General features: G+C 40.1%; 1 protein-coding gene across 5 annotated transcripts in view; it reads left to right on the forward strand.

The window, feature by feature from the left end:
- Positions 1–17047, forward strand: part of LOC126513311 (utrophin) — a 346673-nt gene that overhangs the window by 174891 nt on the left and 154735 nt on the right. For all 5 annotated transcript variants that reach the window (XM_050161608.1, XM_050161610.1, XM_050161611.1 and 2 more), the window contains one exon: positions 7070–7242. In XM_050161608.1, the coding sequence (XP_050017565.1) occupies positions 7070–7242 (173 nt within the window). The remainder of the gene's footprint in view (positions 1–7069; positions 7243–17047) is intronic.

Consider the following 17047-nt stretch of genomic DNA (forward strand, 5'->3'; position numbering starts at 1 on the left):
TCTCAACCCCAAAACTTTAGTATCTGAATGTATCTTAATCCTATTCTAACTTTAGTAGTTGGCCCGACAGTAAAAGGAGGCGTGTGCCTGTTAAAGGCTTGATTTGAAGTTTTTCTCGAGAGAGAGAGTTTTCAAAGAAACAGTCCTGCTTCCGTCAAGTATGACATTTGTATCTGCTTGCTTTTGTGATGGACCAAAGTAAAAGACCCAGTGAAAGTAACACCTTTGTGTATTTCACCAGTAGGAAGTCATCATCCACGAATGTGCATTTTTCCAGCTCGCGCCTTTTTAAACAATCCTTTGTGTGTTTTCACAAAGCTGTTTCATATATTGAGCTTATGTTCCATTAAGTCATTGCCAGGAAAACTGAATTCTGGAAAGGTTTCACCACTTCACACCTCTCAGATTCAGCTTCCTCCCTCTCTCCACCTCAGAAAGCAGCACTGCATTTGTATGGAAAAGTCTGAACTATTGCAATCGGAAAGGCCCTGGTGCTAATGCGGTCATGTGCAGTGGGGGACTCAACTCCCTTTATCCTATGTGTTGCATTGGTGGATTCTCTTTATTCCACAGAATACAGAAGCTCACCTACTGTGTGCATTGGGGACTCTCTTTATTCCGTGGAATACAGAAGCTAACCTACTGTGTGTAATGATGGACTCTTTATTCCGTGGAATACAGAAGCTCACCTACTGTGTGCATTGGGGCTCTCTTTACTTTCAGTCCCCTTGGTTCTCTCTTCATCAGTATTAGCAATCTGTTTCTAGATGAACACTTGCCTTAGTGACGCCACCCTTTCTGACCGTTCGATCAGATGGTAGGTCTCACAACCAAATGCCGATTTTGCTCTGTGTTTTGAAGCTATTTCTGACTTTAAGGAAACTAAGAAACAATATTGGGATAGTGGACGCAGATCTTGATATGTTCAGCAACTGAGGTCAATGCTGGCTAATAAAGGAGAGATAAACTTGTGAGATAATTAAGATTGCTGAATGAGATTAAAGCAAACCTTCTACTTGCCTTTTAAGGCAGCAGACTGTGGAGATGGACAGAAAGTCACGTTATTTCTAGAGAAGTCCAGTGGTTTTGTTGTTTTCATCCATAATTGAATCAGGTAAATGATGGAATTTCTGCTCCCAAGATGTGTTCCAAGACCATGGAACACATGGGCAGATGACACTTGAGACTCATGTATCTTAGAACCATAATGTTATGAGTCTCTGGTGATCCAGGAGGCAGAAAGTATAAGTTACACATAGAGGTGCTCACCAAAGATCAGGAAACTATCCTTACTATCTGGATATGCAAAATCTGGTAAGAGGAGGGGCCTCTTACCAGGGGAGAAGGGCCTTACAAGGTGAATCTGCCAGCAAGCATGTCTGCCTGTATCCTTAAACCACACGCAGCTGTGCTCATGGGTGACTGCCCAGCAATGCCAAAGTTATAGACATGCATCAGTGTTTTCCTTGCACATACTTCATAAAGGGGGCATCATGGCTTTAGTGACATGCTGTCCTGCTGGAGCCACTTGCATTGTGTGCTGTTTTTGTTTCTGTCCCTTCATCACACAGAGGACTGAGTAACGGGCAGTTGGAGCTCAGTGATGTTTTAAGCGGCTGTCACTTTTATTAATTTTTGTAACCCTGCAATTAGATGATTAATGATAATGGTTATTCTAAGGATTTTGATTTTGTTTTTAATTGACGGATGATAATCATACATCTTTATGGGGCAGCGCGTGACATGTTGTTACATTTATATATTATGTCATGATTAACTTAGGCTCTTTAAGCCATCCATCATCTGAAACATTTATCATTTGACGCTGTTTGGGTATTGAAAATCTCTTATCACAGTTTTGAAGCATAGGATACAATATGCTTGATTATAGTTTCCTTCGAGGGTCCCTTACCTTGTGTCTGGATACTAGCTTTCTTTTGGTGAGATTTTAAAGGAAGGTGCTCTTCATAGTGACGATACAGTCACAAACATGTAATGCATCTTTATGCCTTTTTACCTCCTTAAGCATGATGCTAATATTTTAAGAGCTGTAAGAGAACCTCAGTTCACAGGCGGCAGTCTATCATGTTGGAGAAGGCATGGCAGTCAGAGTGTTTCTGCTCGTGGGAGCCAGCTAGGATGGTTTGCTCACAGATGAGTCAGTTACAGTGCTCAAGCCTGTCACCTAGCAACGTGCATCCTCCAGATAGACCCTACCTCCGAAAGTCTCCACAGCATTTCAGAGCTGCTTCCGTCGGTTTGAAATACATAAGTCTATTGGGGGAGCATTTTCCAAGCTTGGTTCACAAGCAAGCCAGGAGGAACAACGCAGTGAGCAGTGTTTCTCAGGAGTTTCTGCTTCAGTTCCCACCTCCAGGACCTGGCTCTGACTTCTCTCAGTGACAGATTGTGACCTGGGAGTTGTCAACTGAAAGAAATCCTTTCCTCCCCAAGTTGGTTTTAGTGGGTGTCTTGACAGCTTAGTACAAAGGCAAACTAGAACAAAGGTTTTTCTACCCCATTATCTTACGTGCATTTACATCACAAACAATCGGAGAAGAACATTATTGACATGGACTTCTTAACTTGGAAAGGTTACTGTTAGTACTGTCAGCCTGACTGTCAAAATGAGATTCCAGTGTTGACCAAAATATGATGCAATAGCTTGATTGAAAGTTGTAGACCTAATCATTGGAAGAAAATGTAGTATGAAGCATAATTAATAGAGTAATTGAAACCAATAAGTAATTGAATAATTTATTACAACTTGCGACCTGTGAAAACAAACTTCTGACTTGATTTGTTTATTTTTATTTGAAAAAAAAAATGTCGGGATTTTTTTTTTCAAGTTGTGAATCTCGTCTTTAAAACCAGAGGCTCCGGTGATAATCCTCTAGCATTTCTTTCACTCCATCTTCACTGTCTCTCAGATCCAGGGATTTTTTTTTAAAAGGCTCACTTATTTAGCCCAACCTTGGAAGCAGGCTAGGGAAGTAATTGCTAATCTCACTTCTCCACCTTCAGGACAGGGATCCACACTTCTCCCCGAGGAAACATTGTGCCAGCCATGTAGGGGTAGAGAAATAAACCATGCAAAAATAAAGTTGTATCAACTGGTCTCAAAGAGGATGCATCTAGTCTAGCAGTGGTTTAGCTGCTGAGGTTGGCTGGTGGTATCATGTGCTGTTAGAATATCTACACATTTCTGCTGGGCTAATTTAAAGGAACATTTTTTACCTCCACCATCATGGTGCTATTGTTCATAAGACATAGAAAACAAAATGTATCTGGCCTGTGTTTGTAAACTTAGTGTATGGAAGGTTGGGTGGGAGGCTCAGCCTAAGATACATAGTGACACCCTGCCTCAAAAGCAAAAACAGAAACAACAGCACAAACAAATTTTTTTGTGCATGTGTGTATGTGTGTGTGTATGCAGGCTACATAGTGACACCCTGTCTCAAAAGCAAAAACAGAAGCAACAACACAAATCTCTCTCTCTCTTTCTCTGTGTGTGTGTTTGTGTGCGCCCGCGCGCTATCCATCATAATATCTATGTTTATATCTTTATTAAAGGAATGTCCAGTTAAGGGCAAAACTGCTATTAAGATATCAAAATCAAAGTAAGTACCAAACAGAAGAAATATATACTTTTCTTTATGCCGTTTATTGGACCTAGGTAGTGGGTGTTCTTCATAGAAGCACTGCTCACTAATCAGAAGACCTTGCCTAGCCTTTGAAGCCTTGTTCTGGAGAGCTGTGATGGAGTTTGCATCTTAAGCAATTGATGGTGGTTCAGTCAGACGAATAGTAGTCATCCTCCTTACCAAGCTCTTCCTCCTTCCCAGCCCTCCACATTATGCATAGCCCTTTACATGAGTCCTTAAGACATTGCCCTGCCCCACTTGGAGATATTAGTTCAACTACTTGACGATTGCTCTGGGCCCAGTGTGCACATGACTGACTCATGCTAAGAGCCTGAAAGAGAATTGCTTTGTGCTTCTAGATGGATTACAGTCCCTTGCTAATTATCAGTAACCATTTAGTGCTCTTTAACCTTCTGAAGCGCTTGCAGGGTGAAAGAGGTAAGCGTTAGTAGGGCCCATCTTCCCGGATGGGTGACCAGTGTAAAGCTTCCTTTATGGAACTCTGATGTATTTTAGCTTTTTATGCTGCCTGAGGGTTGTGCCCTCCCAGTGGTCCGTGCTGGCATATTGATGTTGGACATGTCACACCACTCACTGCACAGCTATGTACCAAGGAGCATGATTCATTAAGCTCATTTAATTCTGAATTTCCACCGAGAGCTTAGACAGGTCTCTACTGCACAGGCTTCTCAACGATTTCACGTTTCTCATACCCAAGACTGTTAAGTGAGGAAATTGAACTAACTGTTTACTTATTTGACATCCAGTCTGTTACCTACCTTCTTCTGGAATTACTGTGGCTAATTTGCCAGTCTGTCAAAATGGGTTTGCATGGAAGAAATGTATGAGTGTTTGTTTATGACATTGGTCTTCATATCATCTATTTTGTTTTATGTTAGGCTTACTCTGTGTAACAGGCTGTGAAAGATACAGAAGAAACATAATATTATTTTTTTTTAAAAAAAAAAGCATTCTGGGCATTTTGGCAGACTATGCCATCAAATAGTCAATAAAACAAAATCATGGATGCTGATTTCTTTTGTTTTGCTCACTTTCTGGTTGTTGATTTTTCTTTCTGTTGATGTTGGTCATGAATGGGAGGGTTCTTTGCACACTGAGAGCTTTATTCCAGTATGAACATTGTGTAGTGCTCTCCCTCAGAGATTTCAGGGCCATGTGTCTTTATTGGTTGAACCCATTCTCTGCTGCTTTGCTGTTTTATCCCATTTACCGTCTTTGCTGAATCGGAAACCGTCACCTGCTGCGATTGTGCTCCATTTGCATCACACTTGCTGTACCCAAGCTTCTCAAGTTAGGGAGTGCCCTGGTGAACCATACTCAAGTGTTCCTATATCCTGTTGTCTGTTTGTCTTTCTATATCTCTTGAATATGAAGGGAGGCAGTAGTTGGGAGCCAGGTATTTGTCAGGATGTTGTGGCTTGAGGCTGTGTTGTGAGTCTAGGTGTGGTCCACTGATGCTTAGGAACCTGTGCAGCGGATGTGGGGCCAAATTCCCATGGCAATGGAAAGCAAAGAGAGGCTTTGCTGATGGTGCCAGGGAGCCTCTTGAGAAATATGGTGATGATAGAGGTCTACAGCATTGCAAAACTAGTCTTCTGAGTTTTATATACAGATCTCTCTATGATATGTAGGTGATGCTCAGCGCAGATTTTATGATTCAATTAGTGAGAAGGGGGGGGGAAGAAAGATGGGGTCTCAGGAAGGTTCTTCCGACTGGTCTTAGATTTGCTAGATAACTGATCCTGAATATTCTATGAACATGTATTTGCCTTTTCCCATGCTCATTGAGAATTGGAGAATCTCAGGAAAATGGAGGCCCTCTCAATTTGAGCTGTTGTAACAAAGTGCCCTGAAGCAGTTCGACCGTGAACAGTAGAGCCTATTTCTTTCTCCTATTCTGAAGATAGGGAAGTTCAGATCAGACAACTACAGATTTTGTGTCTGGTGAGAACCCGCTTTCTGACTCAGGGATGACGCCTTCACAATATGCCCTCTCAGAGTAGGAAAGGCAAGGCAACCTTCTGGGGGGAGGGGGCTCTATTTCATAAGGGCATTTATCCTGTCAGAAAAAATGCTACCTCGTGACCGGACCATCTATCCAAGGCTTTATCTCCTCACCCTGTCACGTTTAGGAGTAAAGTTCCGATCTCTCATAGTGGATGGGAGGCAGAAAACCCCAGAGCACTGTAATAGGTTCCTAAAGGAAGACCAGCTGGGAAGAACAGGAACTGTGGCACGCGTCTCTTCTCAGTGGCGATTCGTTCCTATTGCTCTCATACTATGCTTAACCTACACGATGAGTTGTGGAGAGGAGGACCACCCCTGTCGGGTCCCCTTCTGGTGTCTGTTTTCCGTTGGTAATTTCATAAACATGTGTTCATTCTCAGTGACTATTGCTTATCATTGTATCCTTAGTCTCTTACTGAAAGTGTTGTTTAGGATGTGTAGAAACCGTTCAGATTCAGAAACACACACACAGAAGAAAACCTAGATTTTTCTACAACTTCCTTACGTAAAGATTATAGTATTTTTTTTCAGTCTTTTAATGTATTTGTGTTTTCTTATATGCGAGTATATACGATAACTGGAAAATCATCTTTAACATTTAAGTAGACATAGCATATAGCTTTGGACCTTGGTTTTCAAACTCAATTGCTTGTTACCACCAATGTATTGTAGTTTTCATTTTAAAGCAAACAATTTTTAATGTGTTTATGCATTAATATTCTTAAGATAGATACTTTGATAATAGTTTCCAGCTTTAGATGTAAATTGCCATGGTCCTTCTGTCTACAAGAAATTTTGTTAATTTTCACTTTATTTGTTTTGCCATCAAGTAAGCTTTCTTCCTATTTAATAGAAAAAAATGATTTTTCCCTTTATTATTTCTTAATGACAATAAATATACACATTAATATTTTTTCAGAAGTTTTAGAAAAAATTATATCTTATTGAAAGGGCAGACCCAGGGAAAGCAACTTTGTGAAAATGTGTAAAACATCCAAGATTAGATGGTATTTTGCTTTGGCAATGTGTAAAGTGTAGAAAAATAATCACATGAATTTTAAGCAAAATTAAGTGATTTATAATAATAGTTATAAAACCTCAAAAACTGCCCACTCATCCTAAAATACTGACATCAAGTAGGCCGATACATGAAATGTAGATGATTATAAATTCCACTTTTAGGATGTGGGGAATCAATGTATTGAAGACTTAAAGGCTGTTATTTTCTGTGACGGAACTGTGGGAACACTTGGTTTTGTTATATATTACAGATGGTGAAATGAAGTATTTCGATTGAAAACAACTCTTCTACAAATACAAAAGTAACTTTGCAGAAATCCCATGGCATGCCTCAGTGACCTTTGGCATTTGAATTGTCTCTTTGTTTTTCTCTTTAGGACATCCAGGCCGAAATTGATGCCCACAATGACATATTTAAAAGCATCGATGGAAACAGGCAGAAGATGGTGAAAGCGCTGGGGAATTCTGAGGAGGCCACAATGCTTCAGCACCGACTGGACGACATGAACCAGAGATGGAATGATTTGAAAGCAAAATCTGCTAGCATCAGGTCAGAATACTCAATATCAAAATAAAACAAAATGTGTGTGTGTTTGTTTATATGTGTCTGTGTGTCGTGTGTGTTTGTCTCTGTGTGTCTCTGTCAAAATAAAACAAAATGTGTGTGTGTTTGTTTATATGTCTCTGTGTGTCTGTGTGTGTATCAGAAAGAAAAAGGACAGCCTATCACTAATGCAACTCTATCAGAATTTGTGTAAGATTGAAATCCGAAGTTCGTTTCCTTGTACGTTGGGACTGGAGATGTATTAAGCAGTAAAGCACCTGCCTTGGGTAGGGTCTTGGGTTCAATCCTCACACCGGCAAAAGAATACATAAGTAAATAGAAGTTTTTACCTCATTTATACTCCTTGCACTCTGCTGTTTGTACCAAGCTATTCACAGATATTCATGTTGTAAATCTTACAACAGTTAAGATGATGTCACTGACAGCTGCTAATTGCCAAGTGTTACTTAATACTGTATCAAGATTGTTAGAACCATTGATATTTATCTGTCTGTCTGTCTGTCTGTCTGTCTACCAATCTACATACCTACCTATCATCTACCTCTTTATCTATCTATTTGAGACAGGGTTTCACTATGTAGCACTGGCTGACCTAGAACTCACTTAATAGATCAGACTGGTGTTGAACTCATAGAAATCTGCTTGCCCTTGCCTCTCAAGTGCTGGAATTAAACACATACACTCTTTAAAGATAAGGTGTCCTATAGCCCAGGCTGATCTTGAGTTTGTTTTGTAGCCAAGGTTGGCTTTTAAAACTTTCTAAAAAAAAAAAAAAACCCCAAACCAAAAACCTTTATTTTTATTATGTGCATGTAGATAACCTTTGTAAGTATATGTGCACCATGTGTGTAGCAGAGCCTGGGGGCAGAAGAGAGTACTGTGGTCCCTAGAACTAGAATTACAGGCAACTGTGAACTGCCATGTAGATACTGGGAACCAACCTAGGTTCTCTGCAAGAGTAGCTGATGTTCCTAACTTGTGAACTCTCTCCTTGGGCCCTGGCCTTTACCTCTTCTTCATCCTTCATCCACAGAGTGGTAAGAATGCAGACAGGTGCCATCATGCTCATTTAGAACAATTACTTTATTTAGTAGCCATGTACTGTGTATATTAGTCAGTCTCACACAACCATATTACTTAATTTATGCTGTAGGGAACTTATGGATTCTCAGGTGTCCCTGTTGTTAAGTGACACATGAGTGTTCTTCAGAAAGAACCCGGGTAAAGCGAATGGTCAGAATTTTTATACAAGAAAAGAGAAATTTATTGACTATAACGATTGAACTAACAAGATAAAAGCCAGAGTTTGAATGCAGATTATTTTTTCTATTGGTTTTTTGGACAATGTTTCTCTGTGTCAAAACCCTCTGTCCTGGAACTCGCTTTGTAGACCTTGCTGGCCTCGAACTCACAGAGGTCTACATGTCTCTGCCTTGTGAGTTCTGGGATTGAATGCATGCGTCCCCACTGCACAGTGAATGTAGATATTTTTAACTCTTGGTATCGAACTTATTTTGCCTCATCAAGTTTTTATGTCCAATTTGAAGATGTATTTATTGAGATTAAATGCCTCTTATGGACACAAAAATGGAAAATGATGATTCATGTCTGCTTTGGGTGAGAGTAATATTCACTAAGTATGAACCTTAGGATCAGAAGTCTGACGAGGGGGCACCATGCAAACCACCCAGAGTAACAGAATGGTGCCCTATTGGAATTCAAGCAGATTTACCGTCATATTCAGTAGATGCTAGAGTTTCTAATTGGCAATAAGTTAAAGGATACTGACAGATTGCCATATTAGTGAGAATGATAATTCAAAAGAGGAATGTTGGTGGAAAGCCTGGGGTTTGGTTGTGTCATGTGTTGATATGATATGCCTAACCGTAAAACCAAATTGATTCTCGCACTTTACTATTTATTTTCTGATCTTGGACAAATTACTTCACCCGTCTGAACTTTGCCAAATGGTACGATAAGTATCCAACACACTCAATTGTCAGGAAGAGTAAAGTAGATTGATTTGATAGTTTCTTAGTCTCTGTAGACCTTGGTAATGGTAAATTCTAGGCTATTTTTCATATGCAAGGTTGGTGAGTGGATCTGCTTAAGTTGGTGTTGGAAATCCATGCAGCGACTGTCAGAGAACAGAAATCTTCCACTCTTATGAATGATTTTCTTTAGAATTAAGCTAGCATGTCCTGTAACATACAGTCCTGGGGGCTGGAGAGATGGCGTAGTGGTTCAGAGCACTGGTTGTTTTTCCAGAGGACCTGGGTTCAATTCGCAGCATCCACAATGCAGCTCAAACTGTCTATAGTTCCAGAGTTCCAGTTCTAGGGGATCTGATACCCTCACACAGGCATGCAGGCAGACAAAACAACAATGCATATAAAATAAGAATAAATAAATAATTTTTTAAAAACATGTAATTACTCTATTTCTTAAGAGCGTTGAGATGTGACATGCTGTCGGTTCCTCTCTGTATAGATCCAGGTGGAAATCTCTGTTAGCTGAGTATTCTGTTTGTTTGTGCTGGAGAAGGATATCTTTGCTTATGCTGTATAGATGCTATGTTTACATCTATATTGACTCACTTATATTTCCCATAATTTGATATGTATAACTAAAGATGAAATAATTTTTAATTTTTATATTCAAATATTTAAAAAGAAAATACACATCATTTACATATTTATATGAGATAAATGGGCTTATTATTTCTCAGTATTGGGCTTTCCTTCATGTGGGAAGCTCAGTTTAGAAAAAAGAACAGGACAGTTTTGGGGAGCATTGAACTTTGGAGAGACGCCGTCCTCAAACACTGATATTGCCATGCAACAGTTATGCTACAGTGGGCAAGTTCTAAACCCATGTGCGTGCCTTAATTTCCTTATATGTAAATTTAGAGTAATTTCCTTAATACAACTGCCATGCATGTCTCATTTAATCTCTGCAAAGTGGCCCATATTTATTATTATTATTATTGGTTACTATTTTGTTTGGCACTAGTTAATTCAGAGGACACAGAAACTTTTCTCTTTCCAAACCCCTCTCATTTCCTGGCTGAATTCTGAACAAACGTGAAAGAAAAATGGATTCATCTGGCCTGGTTGGGAACCCTAATGCCATGGGAATGTCTGACAGAAGCCAGGAGAAAGGAGATGGCTTAGAGTTTAGATTGCTAACTCAATCCTAGAATGATGCAGAATTCCCAGCAGTCACTGCTCAAGGTGGCTTTCCAAGTGAGGCACTCTACATGCAAGAGTGAGGGAAAAACTCTCTGATGATCTGTTGGGAAGAAAAAATTCCTCTCTGATACCCTCTATTTTTAGTTTCCCTCAGTTCATTTTACATGCTAATGATGTGGGCGGGATTGCTGGTCAGGTCACTCCTCAGGTGATTTCTCTCCAGCCCTGGGAGTCCAGCTTTGTTCTCACTTTGCCTTCTGTAGGTATCAAACTCTCTGATGTCTTTAATATTTCCACAGACTTGGCCGCTACTCTTCCCTGTAATTTACTGAAAATTGCCTTTTCTCTTAATTGCTTACTTTGCTTGAAATGGTCTTTAATAGAGGTTAATCTCCTCCATTTTCCTTGCCTGGAAGCCAGTGGGAATACATACTCCAAATATTTATGACTGATATAGACAACAAACATCATTCTCAGCCAGAGCTTAGAAGAAGACTGTCTGTTTGCCAAGGGAGCCCTGTCACATAGGGATAAGTGGTTAACTTGTCCCTCACGTGGTAGTCCACATCACTTCCTGAGGCTAGTCTAGAATCACTTCCTTAGGATAGTCCAGCATTACTTCCCCATCTACTTTTCTTCTAGGAGTTAACACATCTCTATTTCTTCCCATTTATCATCATACTCCTTATCTATAGGACCTTATGGTTCCTGTTTCCTTGACATGACTATATTACTTCCTTTTACCCTCTTCCCTCAGCTCTCATTCTTGGTGGGAATGATAGCTTTTTATTTTTTATTTTTTTATTTTTATTTTTCCTGAGGTAGGATTTCTCTTTGTAGCTCCAACTGTCATGGAACTTGCTCTGTAGACCAGGATGACTTCAAACTGCCTGCCTTTGTCTCTTAAGTGCTGGGATTAAAGACATGTGCCACCAGCACCTGGAAATAACATTTTATATATTTTATTTATTTATTTATTTTGTATACAACATTCCTTCCATGTATGCTTGCATGCCAGAAAAGGGCACCAGATCTCATTATAGATGGCTGTGAGCCACCATGTGGTTGCTGGGAATTGAACTCAGGACCTCTGGAAGAGCAGTCAGTGCTCTTAACCTCTGAGCCATCTCTCCAGCCCAACGTTTTATATTTTAATTTTCAAGTTTCTCTTTGTATTATCTGGGAAAGTTTTCAGCCCTGTTCTATTCCCAAGTCCCATAGACCTGCTCATCCTGGGCCTCCATTGATTTAATGTCATCTTGGTGTCCCTGAGATACTCGGTCCTAGGAGACCAAGGTCAGGCTGCTCCTCTTCAGAGCACATATCTTATTTGGTCTCATTCCATCTGACCATGTGAATTCTTCAAAGACAGACCCTGGTCAAATCGAACTTATGTACAGCATTCTCAACAGGACATTCTCAAGGGAAAGTGATTAACCTTCTCCAGGAGTGCTGGAAAGAGGCTGCTTGTTGGTTTCCTGGCTGCTCAGCCCTGAAATAATCACACAGAAACCATATTATTTAAATCACTGCTTGGCCCATTAGCTCTAGCTTCTTATCAGCCAGCTTTTACATATTAATTTAACCCATTTCTATTAATCTGTGTATCACCATGATGTCGTGGCCTACCAGCAAAGGTTCATCACGTCTGTCTCTGGTGGTGGTTGCATGGCTTTTCTTTGACTTCATCCTTCTTTCTCCCAGCATTCAGTTTAGTTTTCCCCACCTAGCTAAGTTCTGCCCTGCTATAGGTCCAAAGCAGTTTCTTTATTCATTTATGGTAATTACAGCATACAGAGGGGAGTCCCACATCACAGCAGGTCCCCTTTCTTCCCTAGCTGCTTCTGTACTGGAGCCAACTATGAACTATTTATTATATAGCTTTGTGACTTTTTTAACTCTAGTATATTTATAATTAAACCACATTACTTCAGATACCCACAGCCTATCTAAAACCAAACATCTTACAGCATTTTTTAAATATTTATCCATTTGTTTAATATTTTTTCATACATTATATTTTGATCATATTCTTTCTCTTCTCCCCATGTCCTCTCTGGTCACCCCAACCTTCTTCCAGTATCTCAGTGATGGAAGGCTTAATATCTGTCCTTGCTTTGGTTTTCTATTGCGGTAATAAAAACAGTTTGTGGAAGCAAGGATTTATGTCACTCAAACAGCAACATCATCTACTAAGGAAAGCAGTCAGGGCAGGAACTCCAGGGAGGAACTGAAGCAGAGACTAGGGGGAGCGTGCCTACTGGTTGTTTGCATGGCTTGTACAGCCTGCTTTCATATACAGCCAGCAAGGCTGCTGCCACCTACAGTGAGCTGGGTCTTTCCACCTCAATCATTAATCAAGACAGTACTCTGTAGACTTGCCTACAGATCAGTGTTATGGAGGCATTTTTTCAACCCCTTCCAACCAGGTTGGCGTTCTTTGGAAGACATTCTAGTTAAAGCCAGGCCCTTAGATTTTCTCCCATGCTAAGCGTTCTTTTCACACTGACACACTAGTACCTATTCCCTCTCTATCCCTTACTGCCGAACTTGGGTTAATTTTCCCTTCCTTCCTTCCTTCCTTCCTTCCTTCCTTCCTTCCTTCCTTCCTTCCTTCCTTCCTTCCTTCCTTCCTCCCTCCCCCCTCCCTCCTTGCCTCCCCCCTCCCTCCCTCTTTTCCTCTCTTCCCTTCTTCTGTGTGTGTGTGTGTGCATGACCATGCGTCTGTTCAGGTGGGTGCATCTGCAGGTAGAAAACCAAGGATCAAATATATGTATCTTTTTCTATTGCTCTGTACCTTATTCCCTTATTCTTTTTATTTTTCCTTTTATTTTTTTTTGGCAGGTTCTCTCTGAACCTGGTGCCAGGGAGACCCAGGGATTCTCCTGTCTCCTCCTCTCCAGTGCTGTATTGCAAGTGCCACCTTCTCTGTGAATGCTGAGAATCTGAACTCAGATTCTCCTGCTTGCATTCCAAGCATTTTTTCCAACCGAGCCATTGAGCTTGGCTTTGTGTTGCTGTAGAAAGCATGGGAGGGGGAGCTAAGGGTTCTTTTATATAATTTGATACTGTCTACTTATAATTGGTGTTATAATTCTGAATAGTTTTCTATTTTATTCACTGCCATGCCTATCTTCAGAGGTCTTCTTTTTCTTTAGCCTTCAAATTTCTTTTTCTCTCTCTTTGGAGGACTTATTTATTTTCGGAGGATGAGGCCATTTGATTGATGACCCCTTTGCTCCTTCCAGGAGATATTTGTGGATTCCGTATTTTAAATCATGTTTAGGTTGATATTACCATGTCAGAGAATCTTTCCTTTAATTTATTGTTTTTAGAAAGAGGATGTCTCCTGTTTATTGAATTTTTTTTGCATCAAATCTACTCTTGATTACTTTATAGATATTACCTACATTGACTATGATGTGGTCGCTGAAGCAACTATCTTAAATACTACTTTAAAATCTTTGGATGACCATAATCATGCCTTTTAGATACTAAACTTCAGTGGGTTAAATATGCTTTAACATCTTAAATACAATGTACATATAGAAATTTATATACACATATAAACACATAACTCAGGTCAGTACATAAGAAGTTAGCCAAAGACTTAAGATTTCACTTATAAAAGTAGACTCTAAGAATGCCGGTACTATTTCACGATCACTTGTAAAACCAAACTGGAATTCTACTAATAAATTCAAGATTCAATGGCATGACTGACATTTTAAATTAAATTTATTTAATGTAAGATTATATTAATTAAATATCCTCTTATCAGCCTAATGATGTTTAATATAGATTCCTCCTAACAAGAGGTTTCCAAGGCCAGGGAAGTTGTCAAATGTAATGGAATCAGAGTTCAAAGATAAAATTCTATCTTTCGTTTCTTTAATAAGCCTCTTAAAAGGTTGGGGCCCCGTTTCAAAGCCCTTAGAGCAGATGACCCTTTGCCATCATCCTTTATGTCGCATGTTATGACGTTTTACAGCTCCATTCTTAACCTGAAGGAGCTGGTTTTGCTAACCACATGATAAAACTAAAGTCTCCTTTGCCTTAGTGTAAGAGAACAAGATTCTGCTCTTTCCCTGTTACAAAGTCCTCCAGCAGGGCTCTCTGCGATGACTGGCAGCAGCCCTGTCAATGTGGTTTCTTCATGACCCCTTAGCCATAAGAGGCACATTGAATTCTTCACATGTGGCTAGTGTAAATGAGGAGCTAAATTCAAATCTCATTCCTCTTAATGAACCTGAATTTATGTTTCAATAGCCACACATCCCAGGTGACAGCTACATCAGCTCATAGCTTTGGGGTACTGTTTAGTGGCTGAATTTGAAGGACTTGTGTTTTTCTTGGTGGGTCTTCATGCCCATTTTGAGAGCGGGAATAATCTGTTTGGAATGTTGTTACCCGATATATATATTCTTAGTTACATCAGTGAAGGTTGTGTTATTGTTGTTTGTATAACTCAGTATAGAATCAGTGGGCTTTACAATCAACTGAAAATAAATTACACATACCCAGAATTACAGATTTCATTCTGTATGATCGATCGATCGATCGATCGATCTATCTATCTATCTATCTATCTATCTACCTACCTATCTATCTCTCTCTATATATAGTGTAATATATATGTATATGAATATTACAATACAGGAGATAATATGGCTTGGCCACCTCTTCACAGAGATCTTTATACACTTTGGGAGATTAACTGTGCAAATGTGTTTTGACTTGTGTACAGTACAGATGAGCAATTTATCTTTTTCCTCCTCCGGCTGTTTAACCGCAGTCTTTCTTGTTTGAAGTCCACATTCTCCCAGTGCTGCCTGAGGCCTTCTGCGTCCTGTACCTGGTAAAATGGCTGTCAGATTTTCTATCATGGGCTTGTATTTTGTGGACTCGAATTTCTCCCAGTTTGACTTTAGAATGTTGACAGCTTGCCTTTTTGTTTTGGAAGCAGGGTGAACTCAAAGTGTGCTCCGTGGACATCGGTTTATGTTGATAAGTGAAAACCATTTTCTCCTGTTGTCTTCCTACCTCTCTTCCTTCCTTTCAACAGGGTCTTATTTGTCCCAGGTTGGCTTGGAACTCACTGTGTAGGCGAGAATGATCTTGAACTGTTGATCCTCTTGCCTCTATCTCCTGATTGTTTGGATTCCAGGCAGATACCACCTCACCTGGTCTATGAGGTGCTGGGGATCAAATCAGGACCTTGTGTTTGCTAAGCTGGCACTCAATTCATTCCTATTCCTAGTCCCCACACTGACCTATGACCCTCCATGCGCTAGTTTCTTTGTGAATGCTTATGTTCTGGAGATGTGTATAATAGCTTGTTTGATGACAGTTCCTTTGAAAATCACTTTGGTCATTTGACACAGATAGGAGTGTGCATTCCACTCTGTGATTTTTTTTCTACTGGACTCAATTGGTAAAATACACTTTTAATGATTTTTTTTGTCTGGCAAGACTTTACGTTATTTTAGAATAGCTGGCCATATAAAAAGTTTTAAAACTAAGAGCTTTATAAAACCAGATTTCATCTAGAAAGGGGTACCTGTGTGAAGCAGAATCCATTGGCGATATTAAGGTTAATACTGCAGTCAATGAAAGGGTCTCTTGCACCGCACGAGTCACATATCCAAAGGATGAACTTCTGCAAGTAAGACACCGTGATAAGTCTTCTACAGAAAAACATTCGTACAGGCACTGAGTTAGGTAAAGCAATGTTTTTCTCAAAAATGCCCAGAACATGTGGATGACGTGTTATCTCTGTTGGGGCAGTTCAAATTATAGTTACAATAAGAGAATACAACTAAGTCACACACGAACATACAATTTGTCCTTACAAAGCCTTTAACCCACTGACCAGGAAAAGGCCAATGGGTCTTTCATCTTTCAAGATGAAAGAACTCCAAACGAAATAGGAACACCAAAGGCTACTGTGGAAGCCCGTGCCCGCTTAGGCATATGGTAGTAATCTGCTAAGCACAGAGGTGCAATGTGCTGGAGAATAAGCAGAACAGGTTTGTCAGACAGCGATTCTGACTGATGAGCTCAGTGTTTATTATGGGAAAGCAGAGGTGCGGAGAAGCACGCAGAATCGCTGCTTCCGTTTTCATTTCAAAGTCATTTCAGCATCTCTTGTAAGAAGTATGGCCTTCATTTATGCAGATGATCCTTCAGGGGGCTGAATACCTGAACACCGTAATGCTCAATGCTCAATCCCAGTATTTCTGTGCGCTGAAGAGTCCATCGCATGGAGAAAGACGTTCGTGTGCTCGTCAGGAAGTGTGTAACATTTGACAGGTAGCTTAGTTACTGATTGATGATGAAACTACAGACCCTGAAGATTCAGCATCTGAGTAAGAGGTTGGATGTGCACATAAATGGTTTACCCAGGAGATATTCAGCACTTCTTGGTTGAATAGAGCCCCCTGATTTCCAGCTGTCTTTTGCATTTAAAAACGATTGGGAAACAATTGCGACAGCCCTGTCAAGAATGTATAAGGCAACAAGTCTTTTGCATTAGCAGCCTATGACTACAGGGCTTTCAATTAGTATAATTGGAATTGCTTAGCTGTGCTCTATGACCA

Source organism: Alexandromys fortis, unplaced genomic scaffold (assembly GCF_014885135.2).
Source record: "Alexandromys fortis isolate MF-2015 unplaced genomic scaffold, M_Fortis_MF-2015_v1.1 scaffold_134, whole genome shotgun sequence".
Taxonomy (NCBI): Eukaryota; Metazoa; Chordata; class Mammalia; order Rodentia; family Cricetidae; genus Alexandromys; species Alexandromys fortis.